A 16,409-nucleotide genomic window follows, 5' to 3' on the forward strand; every position below is an offset into this window, starting at 1 on the left:
AACTCTGCACTAGGAGGAAGCTGGAATCAGGAGCCAGAGCCAGCACCGAACCCAGATGATCCAATATGGGATGTGAGTGTTCTAACAGGTCTGACCCACTGGGCCAAATGTCCACCCCGTCTTCTTTTGTTACTCCAGCTAACTCCATAAGTAAATGGCACAAATGGTGAAAAATCAGTTTGCTTGGACAACACGTGAAGTTATGTAGGACACTAAGCTACGTTTAGTCACCCAGGAAGTGCCAGTTACATAGGATCATTCCAGAGGACAGATGTAGATCACTACAATGTGTCTTTGGGGATGAGGGGCATGCATTACAGACAGAAGCAGGCTGGATCTTGGACAGGCTTGGGTGGGGACCATAGGTGTGCACACTTTGGCCCAAAGAAGTCAATTTCAAATTGAAAATCAGCCTATGCCAGACCAGCAAAGACTGCCTGACCAATTTGACCCCAGAGACTGCCCATTTTTTATCTTTGATTCCAAATTCTTCCTTTTATTTTATTTTTAAAAAGTTTTTGAAGATTCTGTTTTATCTGAAAGACAGAGAGACACAGGGATGGTGACAGAAACAGAGACCTTCTAGCCATTGGTTGACTGTCCAAATGTCCAGAACTGCTGGAGCTGCACCAGACCAAAGCCAGGAACCCAGAACTCAATTTGGGTCTTTCATGTCAGTGACAAGGACCAAATACTTGAACCATCACCTGCTGCTCCCAGGGTGCACATTAGCAGGAAGCTGGATCAGAAGCAGAGATAGGACTTTAACCCAGACATCCCAAGGGCATCCTAAATAGTATCTTAACAACTGCACCAAATGACTGCCCTCCAAATTCTTCATTTTAAATAAATGAATGCTTATGGTCCTGAATTAAGATGACTTCTGGCTGGCGCTGCGGCTCACTAGGCTAATCCTCTGCCTGTGGTGCTGGTACTCCAGGTTCTAGTCCTGGTCGGGGCGCTGGTTCTGTCCCGGTTGCTCCTCTTCCAGTCCAGCTCTCTGCTGTGCCCCAGGAAGGCAATGGAGGATGGCCCAGGTGCTTGGGCCCTGCACCCTCATGGGAGACCAGGAAGAGGTACCTGGCTCCCAGCTTCGATCGGTGCAGCGCACCGGCCGTAGTGGCCATTTGGGGGGTGAACCAATGGAAGGAAGACCTTTCTCTCTGTCTCTCTTTCTCACTGTCTAACTCTGCCTGTCAAAAAAAAAAAAATGACTTCTGCGGGGTCACTGGGTGGCAGAATTGGTCCCCCGAGCTCAGGTTTTCCATCCTCTGCTGTTCGCTCCATTTCTGCCACCATTTGCTGTTCCACACCACCCTTCACTTCTGAGGGTTACTAGTGCTATGGTCTAGGGAAAGCTGAATTTGAGTCTGGATCTGTCACTACTAACTTGCATGACTTTAATAGGTGCACTTATTTGTAAAGTGGGAGTAGGAATAATGGGGTGCACTTTATAGATTCTATGCATTAAACAAGCTAACACTTGCAAAGCATTACGAACAGTGCCTGACATGCAGGAAGTACTCAGAAAATTCTAGCTACTCTTTGTCATTAAGACAGTCTTTCTCAAGGTTACCTTGTGCTAGACAGTTTCCAATTATATTCGTGAAATTCATAGAACACTATACCTAAGAAAATTCTGAAATTCATGTTTTCTTTGAGTCCAGCCCCCCTTCCTCTAATTAGCCCAACTGTGGAAGCTTCATTATGTGCTGATTCTGAAGCCAAAGTTCATCCTCTTCCCTAAAGTAGCTAATTTTAAACTGATTGAGTATACTTTTCTTTTTTTAAATAGCACATTAACTTTCTTCAGCTAGAATCTTGCTTAGTTTATTGGCAGGTTGGGGCAGTGGGTGGGTGAGCATGGCAGGTGTAAGCAATGCCCAGTACACTGGTGGCATACTGTGTACCAGGGCTGCCCACCAAAAACTGCAAAAATTTCTGTCTAAGAAATAAACTTGTAAAGTTTCTGTCAAAGGAGCAACTGAAGGTGGAGGAGGGAGCAGTTCCCTCCACCGTCCCTTCATTCTTAGATGGGTACTTGGGCTGGATCTATGGGCCAAATTAATACAAAGCTGATTAAGAAGAGAAAAGCACTCAGATTCTATTCAAGTCCTTTGTACTTGGGGATCGCCACATGGGAGTGAAATCCAATAAATATCCAGAGCGAAATTCTTTGGTCCTTCTCTCCAGAGTATGGCCAGTCATAGAGCAGTAACAAGATGAAGGAGGGTGACTAGAGGCAGCAAATTGGAACGCAAAAACAAGTGAGCTAAAAAGTGTTGTTGCCAGGAAAGCACTGTAGGCAGACAGAAATTAAACAGAAAGTTCCCTACCTTCTAACCTTTCAGCTCAAGAATCCTCAGTATTTTAAAGAGAAATATTTTGGTTTGCTTCATCAACAACATCTGTCCTGAATTTTTAGTTGGATAAAACTGTTCAAGCAAAGATGGTAGGGCTGAAATAGGTATGAAACATACTTACAAGTCCTTCACCTGTCCTTGGTGGGTCTAACCACCTGTTTGTGCAATCATATTGGGTCACCCAGCATTGAGCTTGGAACTCTGTGGTCCCGCAACCAGCTTCTAGCCTTTTGATCTCCATGGCTGATCTTAATAGATGAAGGGCTGCTTTTTTTTTTTTTTTTGATATACTCTAATATGAGTTGTAATTATAAGTAAACTTATCCCTTTTAAACAAATGTAGGCTAGAGCTCGCACAGTGAATTTTATTCCCTTCACGTGAATCATATTGGAGGTATTGTGTGCTTATCCCAACCATGCTACTTTAACTCAAGCTATTTTACAATTTTGGGGGAACTATTTTCCAAATGTCTACAATAGTCACATTTTTCTAATTTATAGGGTAGGTTGCTGTTTATTTATTTATTTATTTTATTTTATTTTATTTTGACAGGCAGAGTGGACAGTGAGAGAGAGAGACAGAGAGAAAGGTCTTCCTATTTGCCGTTGGTTCACCCTCCAATGGCTGCCACGGCCGGCGCATCACGCTGATCCTAAGGCAGGAGCCAGGTGCTTCTCCTGGTCTCCCATGGGGTGCAGGGCCCAAGCACTTGGGCCGTCCTCCACTGCACTCCCGGGCCATAGCAGAGAGCTGGCCTGGAAGAGGGGCAACCGGGACAGAGTCCGGCGCCCCGACAGGGACTAGAACCCGGTGTGCTGGCGCTGCAAGGCGGAGGATTAGCCTATTGAGCCATGGCGCCGGCCACTGTTTATTTATTTTGAAAAATATCATTTCGAAGAAAATTTTTTCATAACAGAAATATGTATGTTGCAAAGTTGGTTAATATTATTTCTGCATGAATTAAGATGAAAACTTAGGTAAGCAATTAAACTTCCTAAGTGATTTGTTAGCTGTTCCTGAAGAAATCCCCCATAGGGAATGCTTATAAATTCACTGAGTAATGACAGTATCACTTATATCTGTTAGCAAGTTAGTTAAGCTACTGCTTGGGATGCCTGCATCGCATACCACAGCACCTGGGTTTGAACTGGGGCTCTGATTCCCATCCAACCTTCTGCTAATGTGCACCTTGGGAGACAGCAAGTGATGGATCAAGTATGCGGGTCCCTGCCACCCATGTGAGAGATCCAGACTGAATTACTGGCTCCTGACTTTGGCCTGGCCCAGTTCCAACTGTGGTGGGCATTTGGTGAGTGAACCAGAGGATGTGAGATCTCTCTCTCCCTTTCAAACTAATAAAAATAAAAATATGATAGACACCAGTTTGAATGTTTAAGGTTTGCTGTAGTTAAACTCAACAACTAATCTGCTAACCAACCAAGCAGCCAACAAATGAAAGCTCATTATTATATAACTATCCTTGGTAATCCACACAAGAATGCTTTGCCTGGAAGAGGTTTCTCTCTCTGTCTTTTCCAGTTCCACTGCACTAACTTGCACCATTTCATGGCCACTCACTTCATCAGCAATGCACACGCCTCCTTGCTTTCGGACCAGCTGGAAGGCTTCCTTTAGAAACCCCTTTGGGTACTGGACAACTCCATTCACACCCTGCAAAAGACCACATCACAAAAAGACCTGGAACAACAGCTGAAGCCCTTTCAAAATATTTTAAAAAGATCATTATCATATCATTATGATAAGCCAGCAATTTTATTTAACCTAGAAACTTTTATTTAAGGTATACAAACTTTCATATATACAAATATAGGAACATAGTGATCTACACTGCCTCCCACCCACACTCCCACCTTTCTTCCTCCTCCCTTTCCTATTCTCATTCTTATTTACTTTTTTACAAAGATCTCTCTTCAATTAATATATTCATAAGATTAACTCTAAGAGTTCAACAAATAGTATGACAAAAAAATTCTTCCTCAATAGTCAAGACAAGAAACCAACAATTTTTTTAAAAAAATTGCAGAACTATTTCAACCGCCAGTGAAAACAGGAGCCACTCTCATGCTACCCTTCTGCAAAAAGGATGCAAATATTCACTCTTCTTGAGATAAGGAAAAAGTACAACAAGGGCACTTGGTGATATTAAAGACAGGCCCTTCCCGCGGTGTGGCTGTTAAGCAACACAACTGCTGGGGTTTCCTTTTCCTGGGAATTTTAGTAATTAATTAGTTTCATCTATCTGTCTAGTCTGTGTGGAAGTGGAGAAGATGGATCTTAAGGTCAAATGAAAAGCAGGGCCTTCTATTTTCAAGGGTGCTGACAGAGGACTTGAATTTGGAGAGGGACACAGCATTGGACACTTAATTAGTAGGGGATTCTTTAGAATGCATGCGTTAAAACTCTGTGAAATGGAAACTCATCTCAATGAAAAGTCCAAAGTTCATATACTCACTTGAATTGGTTCAGCAAAAAAGCCAGCAATGGACTTGGCTACAGAAGTGTTCAGAGTGTCTTTGAACTGTTCAATATACTGGTCTTTAGCATGGCAGCTGTCTGCAGAAACAAACACACACACACAAAAATCACAGCATTTGAAGATATGAGAATAGCGTCTAGAAGAAGGGAAAAAACACAGGAAAAAAAACAAGGACAGTCAATTCGTTAGAATATGATAAAGTAGGGGCCCAGCCCTGTGGTGTAGCAGGTAAAGCTGCTGCCTGCAGTGCCAGCATCCCATATGGGCGCTGGTTCTAGTCCTGGCTGCTCCACTTCCAATCTAGCTCTCTGCTATGGCCTGGGAAAGCAGTAGAAGATGGGCCAAGTCCTTGGGCCCCTGCACTCGTGTGGGAGACCCAGATCCTGGCTTCGGATTAGCTAAGCTCTGGCCATTGTGGTCATTTGGGGAGTGAACCAGTGCATGGAAGACTTTTCTCTCTCTCTCTGCCTCTACTTCTCTGTAACTCTGCTTTTCAAATAAATAAATAGAAAAAAAATGATAAAGTAGGAGGTGGTTATGAAGGGGAAACGTTCTGTTGGAATGATGCACTTGGTTCAAGGAGGAAGATAAGGATAGCCAACAAGGTATAAACAAGCCACTTCAATCATTTCCATCATGGGAAGGAATGCCCCCAATCATTGTTGAGCCTGGTAGACATAGCCTAATGAGGCCCATCCTCTCAAACAGGTGGATCTAATTCTAGTGTAATGGCGGTGGTCTAATATATTTGAAAATAACTCTACTTACCTTTTATTGCCACTTAGTCTCATGTACTCTTCCTTCCTTCCTCCCTCCCTCCCTCCCTCCTTCACCCTCCCTCTTTCTTTCTTTCTTTCTTTCTTTCTTTCTTTCTTTCTTTCTTTCTTTCTTTCTTTCTTTCTTTCTTCTCTCTCTCTCTCTCTCTCTCTCTCTCTCTCTCTCTCTCTCTTATTGTTAAAGATTCGTTTATATGCTTGAAAGGCAGAATCACAGAGAGACAGAGAGAGAGAGACTTTCCATCTGCTGGTTCATTTCCCAAATGTCTGCAACAGCTGGAACTGGGCAGGTCTGAAGCCAGGAGTCAGAATCTTCCTCTGGGTCTCCCATGTGGGTGCAGGGGCCCAAGCACCTTCTGCTGCTTTCCCTGAGTTAGCAGGGAGCTGGATTGGAAGCAGAGCAGCCAGGATGTGAACCGGCGCCCATATGGGATGTTGGTGTCCGAGGTGGTGGCTTTACCCATTATGCCACAGTGCTGGCCCCACTGATGTACACTTTCACAGACAAAGTGTCTCTGTCTTAACAGTCAATAAATATGAGGGTACTTCAAAAAGTTCATGGAAGCTGAAACTAAAAGGTAAGTTTGTTGTGGTGCAAAAATCTTTGAAATCCATGCATAGTTTTTTCATAATATGCATTATTCATGCAATGGAAATTATCCCTATTTTCCAGTTTTTCATTTCCACAATAACCTTATCTTTCTGTAGACTACTTGTATCTCTGAGAGCAATGAGGATTCAGCCTAAAGGGGACATGCTTGAGGTGGTGCTGTTCCTTGTGCAGCCCTTGGCACTTGGTCTACTGCTTCTGGTTTTCAGGCATTTTTCCTTTTAATGGAGAGACTTTTGTGGGTGGGACTGTACTCTATTTTTGGAATCTCGCCTTGCCAAGCACTTTGATTGGTACACTTTAGACATCTGATGAATCAAGAGGGAAATAAATGGTAGAAAATTGTGGCAGGTATGAGACGCTGAGCAATTCCACTTGATAATCTCTTATCTGGAGAATTATCTTCCTGATTAGACTAACTGTTGATGAGCCCCTCTTCTGAGCTTTAAATTCCAATGATGAATTTTTTACTACTTGAAGATATATTCATTTTCAAAATGTGTTGTGTCATTCTTTATCCCCGTAAATGCTTTCAATATTATATTTCATTATCTGTAAACATGTTAAATATGTTTATTTTATAGTCTGAGAATTCAGAATGTTTATTTTATAATCTTGTAAATCTGAATGTGTTAAATGTGTTCATTTTATAACCTGGCATGTGAAATCCTTATGGATGCTTTCTTGGTTATAGAGTTTCTTTTCCTTGAATATTAGAGACTTTGAGCACAGGCTGTTTCTTTTTCTTGGATTTACCTGTATGAGGATTTTTTTTGATGATAAGAATGTGGCAGTTCCATTGCAGGATGTTTGCATTTGCAACATCCGGCTGCACAGGGCATTTGTAGTCAGATTCCTCTAAGTTATAGCTGGAGACAGTGAAGATTCAGATTGCAAAGCCTCATGGCAGCCAGCCCGAATTTCAGATTTTCAGAAGTTGCATATTTAGCTCTGCTCCTCTTCCATTCAGCACCAGAATCCTTGCAGCCCCACTAGTGTTTGTAATTCTTCCTCTTTGACCCATGGAGGAGGGTGTGTCCTCCTGGAGGTTCCAGCTTTGTGGAGAGAGGCTTTCCCACCAGGTCCCTTACTTTGGTCAACTCCTGGATTTTGTCATCTCCTCCTTGCACTCCACAGGACCACACAAACTGAAGTTCAAGGAGATCAGTTTTGATAAATGCCCCCAGGGGAAGAGCTGGCTTCACAGAAAACAACCTCAGGAAACCCCAAATGATGGACCAGACATATATGTAAAAGACACAATTTTGAAATTCAGCAAGCCCATTTGCAATTGGAGGAATCAAAGAGTGGAGCAAAGTCAGCCCTAATGGCTTACATTTGGACAAAATCAAACTAAGAGGAGGTTTTGCTCTGAGCTATTCTAGACATTTCATAATATTGTCCCCCTCTGCCCACACATTCAGGGAGGAGGGAGCTCATCCACTATGTTCCTCTTTCCACTTAGGTTTGCACTGGCTTCATTTGCTCATGGCTGTCACTGCAGGTCAGAGAGAGACTTGGTGCACTGATGTCTCCATGGCAACATCAAGGGGGTGAGGTGATGCTCTGCTGGGGGGTAAAGTGGCTGGGGAAGAGTTTATGTTTGTTCTGACACAGAAAGAGTTGAGCAGAGCAAAGAGTCAAGAAAGAAAACAATTTTTATGGAAAATAAAGTCTGTCTCCCAAAAAGAGAACAGTCACATCAGTACCAGGTTTGAGACATTGTAGGAGCAATGAGTGGTGGGAGGTGGATTTCATCACAGTTTACATCTGAAAGTCAGAGAGCCTGGAATGAGCCACTGGAATGAATCCTGAGGAGTAGATAATGAAATCTACTCCATAAAAACATTTCCATAAAAACAAATAGTCCCCTGTCTATGCTGGGCATGATGACATAATTCTGAGATGACAAAAATCCCTTCTGTGATGGGCAAGTGTGTGCACCCAGTTCAGGACCCCTAAGAGGAGTCAAGAACTGGAACCAGCTGCAATCAAAGTATTGGACACATTTCAGGGCTTGTCTGAACACAAATGAATTCACCAGTTTTACAACAAAGATCAAGCACTTCTCCAGTCCTAAAATCCTGGAGGAGGCTGGGGTTCCCTTTTGTAATCCAATCTACTCTTGGCTCTTAAAGATCTCAATTAAGAAACAATTGCCTTTGGATACGCCTACAATAACAGTTCAGAGAAGCAGAAATGTCTCTCACTATCATTTGGCTTACAGATGCCACTACAGAGAGGACCATGGGATTCTGGTGTTTCCAATTTGGCCAAAGGAAGAGGAGGAAATCTCAAAGACAAAGGCAGCAGCAAATATAAGTGGCAGAGAGCAAGCAGCAGTAGAGAGGGAAGACAATGAACAGCTTTTTTTCTGGGTTGATGATTTTGCAGACTGAGGTCTGTGAGGTGCATCAAACTGAGTTTAGTTCTTGATGTCACCCAGATGTATTATACGTATGTATACAGCTTTACTTGATTCTGCTTCCCTCCTTGCAAAACTCTCTATGCCCTGATTTCACGAAATGCTGTGATGGGGTGGGGAAGGGTATTGTTGTCTCCACTTCAAAACTGAGAAACAAAAGCGGAGCCACAGCAAAGTGATCTCTTGACTTCATGTGTCTGTCCATCCTGAGCAGAACAGGAAACACCTTTCAGCTTGGGGGCATCGGATGGTACCCCAGTATGGATGAGGTATTGGTAGTTCAGGCTTTTAGTTCAGAACATCTGTGCTCAAATCCCAGCTTTGCTACCTCCTCTGTATGGGCCTGGGTTTCCTCTTCCCCAGAGTAGAGAGTTTTGAATGATGCTTTTGCTTCCTTCTGGTGTTAATTCTGTGACTTAGACATCTTGTCCTACGTGAACACTCATCCCTTCAACCTCCTACCTCCATTGTGCCATTGGAATGTTAAGGTGATGGTGAATTTTCTTCCTTTCAAGGCTGATCTTTAAAGACTTCCATTTTGCATTCTTCCTCTCGACCCAGTGACTCATATTAGTCCATTAGAGATCTTTCAGCCGGAGCATTTAGTTCTTTTCTCCAGAACTAGTTAGGAGCAGCTATTCAAAAGGTCCTGGACTGTGATGACAAATCGGAAGCAGGATTTCCAGACTAACAAAGACCAGAGGATGTCTCCACGCACCCTCTCCCTTTTGTTAGGAATAGGTAAAGAATGCAAATGAATATGCACTTGATGAAGAGGAATTTTCCCTGTGGGATTGCCTCTAAAAATTTTGCAAGAGATGTCAGCTGCTTTCAAGAATAGCCAAGTGTTTTGACAGATGCTGTCATTTTGGCTGGCATTCCGAGTCCCTGGAGAGTTTCTTGATTGGAGTTTTGAGATTCTTCAAAGAACTCTTTCCCCTTCCTCTCGTCTCCCATTGGGAATTGGTAAATAATGCCATCTGCATTGGTTTACTTTAAAATTGATACCAGGGATGTTGCTAATAGAGTCAGCTGAGCACTTTTGATTAAATACAAGGTGACTGTCTTTTACTTAGCTCTGATAGCATGAGATACGTTTCCTGCATGGCCATATTGATGCTTTGGTGGTAAAGTGATGGTAGGCATTGGAAGTGCTGATTCAGTGAGGCCTTATTTGTTACTTTCTAGTTTTGCTTCCTTTGGGTTTTCCCTCTTCCATCTGTTCACTCAGGTCCTCCCTTGCTCCAATTCCTTACCCTCCTTAACCTTCCATTCTGCCCCTCCCCCCACGCCCAGTTGGACCTGGTGCACAGCTGCATTTCCTAATCGACTGCACTGGCGAGTCTCGGCAGTGGCTTCCTCCCCAAGGACCACGGAAAATATCTGGGCACATTGTCTGCAAATGACAAGAGAGGGAGTTTGCCACAACATGAACAAGAAGACAGCCAATTGGGTGAAGCATATTGTAGCAATCAGGGCAAGAATGTTTCTTAATTTGATATTGAGATTCTTTCCCTACTACTCCCCCTACTCCCACACTGCTTCTTATCTACTCTTCTGCTTTGAAGAGATACTTTTTTTTCTAATAAGTTATGTGGGCAGTTTACAAAGGAAACTGATTTCAATGTTAGCCTGAAAACAATTTGCTCAAAGGCTTGGGTCAGAAGGACATCTGAAAGAATCAGAATAATTAGGTATCTGATTCTGATGCTGAACATGTGGGTACAGCAGGTGAAACAGGTGGGTAGCTATGACTGGCAGGGAAATTTTGTACATTCAGGGGTCTCAGAGCCTCATGGTTTCCTTGATTTTTATTTAAGAGCAAAATTGACTTAAAAATCTATCATTAATTATTATTCAGATTTTGAAAGTCTTTCCCAAAAAGCTTTCCCCCAAATGACCTTCAAGTCCATGAAGTCAAATGAAGCCCCTGATTAATTACAGGCTTTGTAATAGGTCATACTCATAACATCAGGAAAATTTTATCAACTATTTCACATACTCACCAGTCTTCATAGAAATAACACAAAATCTCAAAACTCACTGGTTGGCAACCCATTGCAATGGGCAGTTTAGTCTTGTAGTTCCCTACATTGGTCAAGCCCAATGTATAAGGGCTGCATCCATGGTAGGCTCCTCTGCAGAGAAAACAACAGCAGGATGAGGTGAAGTTCATTTCCTTTGGTCACTGGCCTGTAGAACACTGAGTAGGACGGAAGGAAAAAACCTATGAAGGCTAAGGAGAAGAAACACAATGTCACTAAACTTCAACTCTGATGACTTCTAAGAACTGTTCTAAGTCTATGTCAGGTGAATGTACTCCTTTATTTTTTCAAGTCATAGTTTTCAAATTGTGAAAGGAGTTTTAGAGGCCATCTAACCAAGAACTCTGACTTTAGGAGCATTCTTCTATCCCATTACTCTAAAATAATGAGAAATGTTTTTTTGGCAACCTGGTAGAAGTTATATGCTTGACGAGGAGAGCTAGTCTTCAAAGGTGACAGTAGTTACCTTGGGAACCAAACATCTGCTCCTGTGATGAAGCCATTGCCCAACGTCTGCGGGAATTCCTCTTATGTACCTATTAGTCACGTTATTTGGCATTTAAGACACACAGGTTTTATTTCTTTAGAACCTAAAGCAGTCATATTTAATATAGATTATCCTTATCAATGGTCAAATGAGTTTTGGCAATTTCTCAGATCAAAATCACCCTGAAGTAAGGGTTTAGGATTATATAGACTGTAAAAAAGAATGATCATAAAAGAAGGAAATCCACATGTGTTGAATCCTGGTAGTACTGTATGTTTTTTTGTCATTATAATGACAAAAATTTATTTTTATTTCTTATTATTTTGATTCATAGTTCTGGAGGTTCAAGTCCCAGTTTGGTGATCTCATTGGTTTGTCCTTTGGTGAAGGCAGCAAATGAGAAGGGCAGAGGAACTATCCTATGGAGAGGCAAGAAGCAGAGAGAGTGACTGGACCCAATGTGGCTTTAAAACTAGGCTTCGTGAGAATCACCTGCTGAGGGCATGCACCCAGTGACCTAAGGACTTTCTACTAGACTCATTTCCTTAACGTCAAAAGATTGGGTTAAGTTTCCTTCTCTTAGTATCATTAACTAATGACTCTGAGGTCTAAAGTTCTGCATGAGTTGAGGAGCCAAATCATGTTCAAACCACAGCAAGTAGCATTACTGTTTAATAGAACGGTACTTATCCTGGCATACATATTGTGGAAAGTTATCTAGGTAAAACATATATCAATTAGTTATTTCTTTATTTCTTTTATGGCACATAGTTCTTTATGTCTGTGATAATTGCATGCTCATATTTACATAAATGAGTATAAAATAGGACATTTCTTCATTCCACTGACTTTCACTATCCATTATTCCTTTTATATAAACCTTGAAAGAATCTGTTTAAGGCTGTCAAAGAAGGCAGTACCTTTCTCTGAAGGGAGGAGAGAACTTCCACTTTGAATATATGGCCTTGTCTAAATAACATCGGAGTGGATGAACTCAGGAGGCTTCCATAGCCTTGGCAGCTCATGACAAGAGCCTCGGGTGATGACTTACGTCATAAATAAGAGTGTCAATTGTTCAACAACGGGAGTCACTGTGCACCTGCTCCCCATGTAGGAGCTCTGCCCTTAATGTGTTGTACTATGAGAATTAATGGTAAAACTATTACTCAAACAGTACTCTATACTTTGTGTGTCTTTATGGGTTCAGTCTGTTGAAATCTTTACTTAGTATATACTAAGTTGATCTTCTGTATATAAATATAATTGAAAATGAATTATGATGAAGAATGGGATGGGAGAGGGAGTGGGAGATGGGATGGTTGCAGGTGGGAGGGAGGTTATGGGGGGAAAAGCTGCTATAACTCAAAAGTTGTACTTTGGAAATTTATATTTATTAAATGAAAGTTGAAAAGAAAAAAAATCTGTTTAAATGTGCTGTACAAAATTTTATAAGGGAGTAAACTGAACAAAATTCTTGATTTTGTATTATTTTCAATAACATTCAATTATCTACAATTCCTTTCTGTGTTATTTTCAATGCTAAAATTGTCCTCAAGGGTTTAAAATTACAGTTGTTTCTCTGTATCCAGGGGATTCATTCCAGGACCCCCTGCAGATACCAAAATCCGCAGATGCACAAATCCCTTATATAAGATGGCAGCATTGGTATATATCCAATGCATAAGCTCCTGTGCGGTTTAAATAATATCTTTATTACTTATAATACCTAAAACAATGTAAATCCTATGTGAATAGTTGATAAACTGTATTGTTTAGAGCATAATGACAAGAAAAAATTATGCGTATTTAGTACATATGCACTTTTTTCTGAAATTTTTTTTTTTGACAGGCAGAGTGGACAGTGAGAGAGAGAGAGACAGAGAGACAGAGAGAAAGGTCTTCCTTTGCCGTTGGTTCACCCTCCAATGGCCACCGCTGCTGGTGTGCTGTGGCCGGCACATCGCACTGATCCGAAGCCAGGAGCCAGGTGCTTCTTCTGGTCTCCCATGCGGGTGCAGGGCCCAAACACTTGGGCCATCCTCCACTGTACTCCTGGGCCATAGCAGAGGGCTGGCCTGGAAGAGGGGCAACCGGGACAGAATCCGGTGCCCCAACCGGGACTAGAACCTGGTGTGCCGGTGCCGCAAGGCGGAGGATTAGCCTATTGAGCCGCGGCGCCGGCTCCTGAATATTTTTGATCTACACTTTGTTGGTTGAGCAGAAACCTATGAATGAAGAACCCATGGATAAGGAGGGTCAGCTCCAAGGTATGAAATCAATTGATTTTCAAAAGTCACTCAAAGCAGAAATATATAGAATTATATTTTTATCTTATGAACCTAGAATGAAAGCTGAAAATGACAAGTAGCTGGCACTATGAGATGAATGCATGACTCTTTATCACATTCAGAAATTAAAATGGGCTCGGTGTAGATCCTTGAACTTCTGTGGGTATAAAACATTCATTTGCCATTTGGTGTATGTTGCTGTCACATGACTTTATCTTTAATTCCTTGGATGAATCTATGGCCTAATGAGGGCTCCATGCTTTTGACTCAGGCCATTTTGGATGGGGTTATCCAGTCACCAAATTTACTTAACTGATCTTACTATAAAAGTTACATCAGAAAAATACCACTGGGGCAATCATTCCTTTCATGCTACAATTGAAAAACATAGATTTGGTACAGGGTTCATCCATGTAACTGAAGGTGAATATTCCAAGGTGTTATTACCTGAAAGATATGAGGTCTGTGTTTTTCGTATGTGCTCTGGCCATCAGCATGGCCAGGTCATTGGCTTCGGAGCCGCTATTCACTATGAAGATGACCTGGAGGGAAAAGACACATTGCCCTGTACTTTGAGTTCCTTATTATCCAATTCACTCAACATAGCTAATGACCATATTCCCTACCCTCTGAAGATTAAGAAGAGTGTTTTTCAGACCAGCTTGGGTACTTAGCAGTCTCATCATTTAACTGTGTTAATTCTGCAGCCTTTCATTGAGTTGCTGTAAAATGCTAGACATAAAAAAAGGCTAAGAGATTTTCTTAGCTGTGAAACATTGACTCTGTTTGGTGATTTGTAAAATGCTAAGATGGGGAGACTTTCCAAGGGTCATAAAGTAGATTAGTGGTCAGGTGAATCTGAGGATCAAGTCTCTTCTGAACCCAAGTTACCCTACCTAATTCTGAAGGCTTTGAACAAGGCAGGTACCCCAACCCTGCAACCCCTGTGGTTGGCCCAGCCCAACAGTGCTATGTTGAACAATCAAACAAGCAAGCAAAATATGAAGATCAGCTTGTACAGAAGAATGGAGAAAACTGAAGGGAACTGGGTCCTCTGGACTTGTGACTGGGAGGAACGTGTTGGTGCCCCTGTGAACTTCCCTGCTTCAGGTCTTCCATGAACATCTGGGGCTGAGCTTAAGTTGCAGCTCTTCCAATTCTCTTCATCTATTCTAGATAATATGGTAAGTAGAGCATCTAGATGATACAGATAATACGAAGGTACTTAAAAAGTTTGTGGGGAAATGGAATTAAAAGATAAATTTATTTATATACTAAAACAATAACAGCTAACACCAAACATTGAGCACTATTCTAAGTGATTCATGAATATGAACTCATTTAATGCCAATGTGCAAATCTTGGCAAACATTTTAACATCTCGGTTCAGCCTAGAAGTTGTCTTTTAGATGTAGAAAAATATCTCACTTAGCAAAAATATCTAAGTGCATTTTTGATCAAGTAACCTGAATGGCATTTATAAAAATTGGCTCCATTCAGCCGGCGCCATGGCTCACTAGGCTAATCCTCCGCCTTGCGGCGCCAGCACACCGGGTTCTAGTCCCGGTTGGGGTGCCGGATTCTGTCCCGGTTGCCCCTCTTCCAGGCCAGCTCTCTGCTGTGGCCAGAGAGTGCAGTGGAGGATGGCCCAAGTGCTTGGGCCCTGCACCCCATGGGAGACCAGGAGAAGTACTTGGCTCCTGCCATTGGATCAGCACGGTGCGCCGGCCGCGGCAGCCATTGGAGGGTGAACCAACAGCAAGGGAAGACCTTTCTCTCTGTCTCTCTCTCTCTCACTGTCCATTCTGCCTGTCAAAAAAAAAAAAAAAATGGCTCCATTCTTTTACAAAGAAGAAACGCAAATGACTTTGAAGAACGGATGTGGAGCAAAGAAATGAAAATCTCTTGAGAGTGTCAGGAGGACTGGGGCTCCTGGAAGTAATTTCTGCAAGGACTCAGAAGAGCAATCAAGAAGAGATGAGGCTCAGACATTGGTTTGTATCATCAGCAATTCACAAACTCCTTCCTGCTGCTGAATTGCTTCCAGACAAGGTTATCAATTCACTGTAACAGGTGTTTGCTGCATGGATGCAATTCCCTGTTCATATTCCTGCTTCCTGTGGTAGCTTCCTTGGGATCAGGAGACTCCTGTTTCTGGGAGCTGGGAGCATTTTACCTTAAGAGGCTCAGGCAGAAGAGCTGAGAGCTTCTCTGCATATTCATGCATTGGAGGGTGGAAGAAGACACTACTTGTGTGCCACAGGCGGCTTAGCTGCGTTTGTGCAACTGCATTTACCTTCCTGGGTAAACAAGAGAACAGAGTTACCCAACTTGCCGATAGACATACCCCTCAACACACACACCAGCCACTGAACTCAGACATACAGCTTTTTCTTAAGAGTTTCAAGAAGCAGATTTCATCCAAACATGAGACAGAACTCTTACACTAGAACCGTCTGGCAATGGGGTTTGTTGCTTCAAAAGGCAGTGAATTCCTTAGTAGAGCAGGTTCAAAGGGAGACTCAATGAGAGTTAATAATTTTAGAGAAGAAATTCCAGTGTAGGAGGAATTCCAGCCTAGAATTTCTATCTATGTTTCTTATTGACCATCCTTTGAGCAATTTGGAAAATAGAGATGATTTATGTGAGCCTGAGTATCTTCCCATTTTATTTTTCTGAAGAATTGTGAATTCATGAAGCACATGTGTACAAGACTAACAGTTTTTCCATCAAAGAAGATGCAAGTATCTGGGTGTGAGCTCTTTTCTGAGCAGAACGTCTTGTAAACTGTGAAACCACATTCTTTGAAAGACCAACTCAACCTTAGGATCAGAATGTTCGCACTGCAGGATAGTAGGAACCAAGGGTGGGTAGACATGTGGGACCTGACTAGGGAGGCCTTGAAAAGACAGGCTAA

At 42.2% G+C, this 16,409-nt stretch overlaps 1 protein-coding gene across 2 annotated transcripts in view; it reads right to left on the bottom strand.

Moving 5' to 3' along the window:
- AGXT2 (alanine--glyoxylate aminotransferase 2) overlaps window positions 1–16,409 on the bottom strand; it is a 51,220-nt gene that overhangs the window by 23,257 nt on the left and 11,554 nt on the right. For both annotated transcript variants that reach the window (XM_008262107.4, XM_002714105.5), the window contains exons 4-9: window positions 15,669–15,792; window positions 13,940–14,034; window positions 10,717–10,810; window positions 9,975–10,068; window positions 4,838–4,938; window positions 3,943–4,035 (exon numbers count right to left, since the gene is read on the bottom strand). In XM_008262107.4, the coding sequence (XP_008260329.2) occupies window positions 3,943–4,035; window positions 4,838–4,938; window positions 9,975–10,068; window positions 10,717–10,810; window positions 13,940–14,034; window positions 15,669–15,792 (601 nt within the window). The remainder of the gene's footprint in view (window positions 1–3,942; window positions 4,036–4,837; window positions 4,939–9,974; window positions 10,069–10,716; window positions 10,811–13,939; window positions 14,035–15,668; window positions 15,793–16,409) is intronic.

The sequence above is a fragment of the Oryctolagus cuniculus genome, chromosome 14 (genome assembly GCF_964237555.1).
Source record: "Oryctolagus cuniculus chromosome 14, mOryCun1.1, whole genome shotgun sequence".
Classification (NCBI taxonomy): domain Eukaryota; kingdom Metazoa; phylum Chordata; class Mammalia; order Lagomorpha; family Leporidae; genus Oryctolagus; species Oryctolagus cuniculus.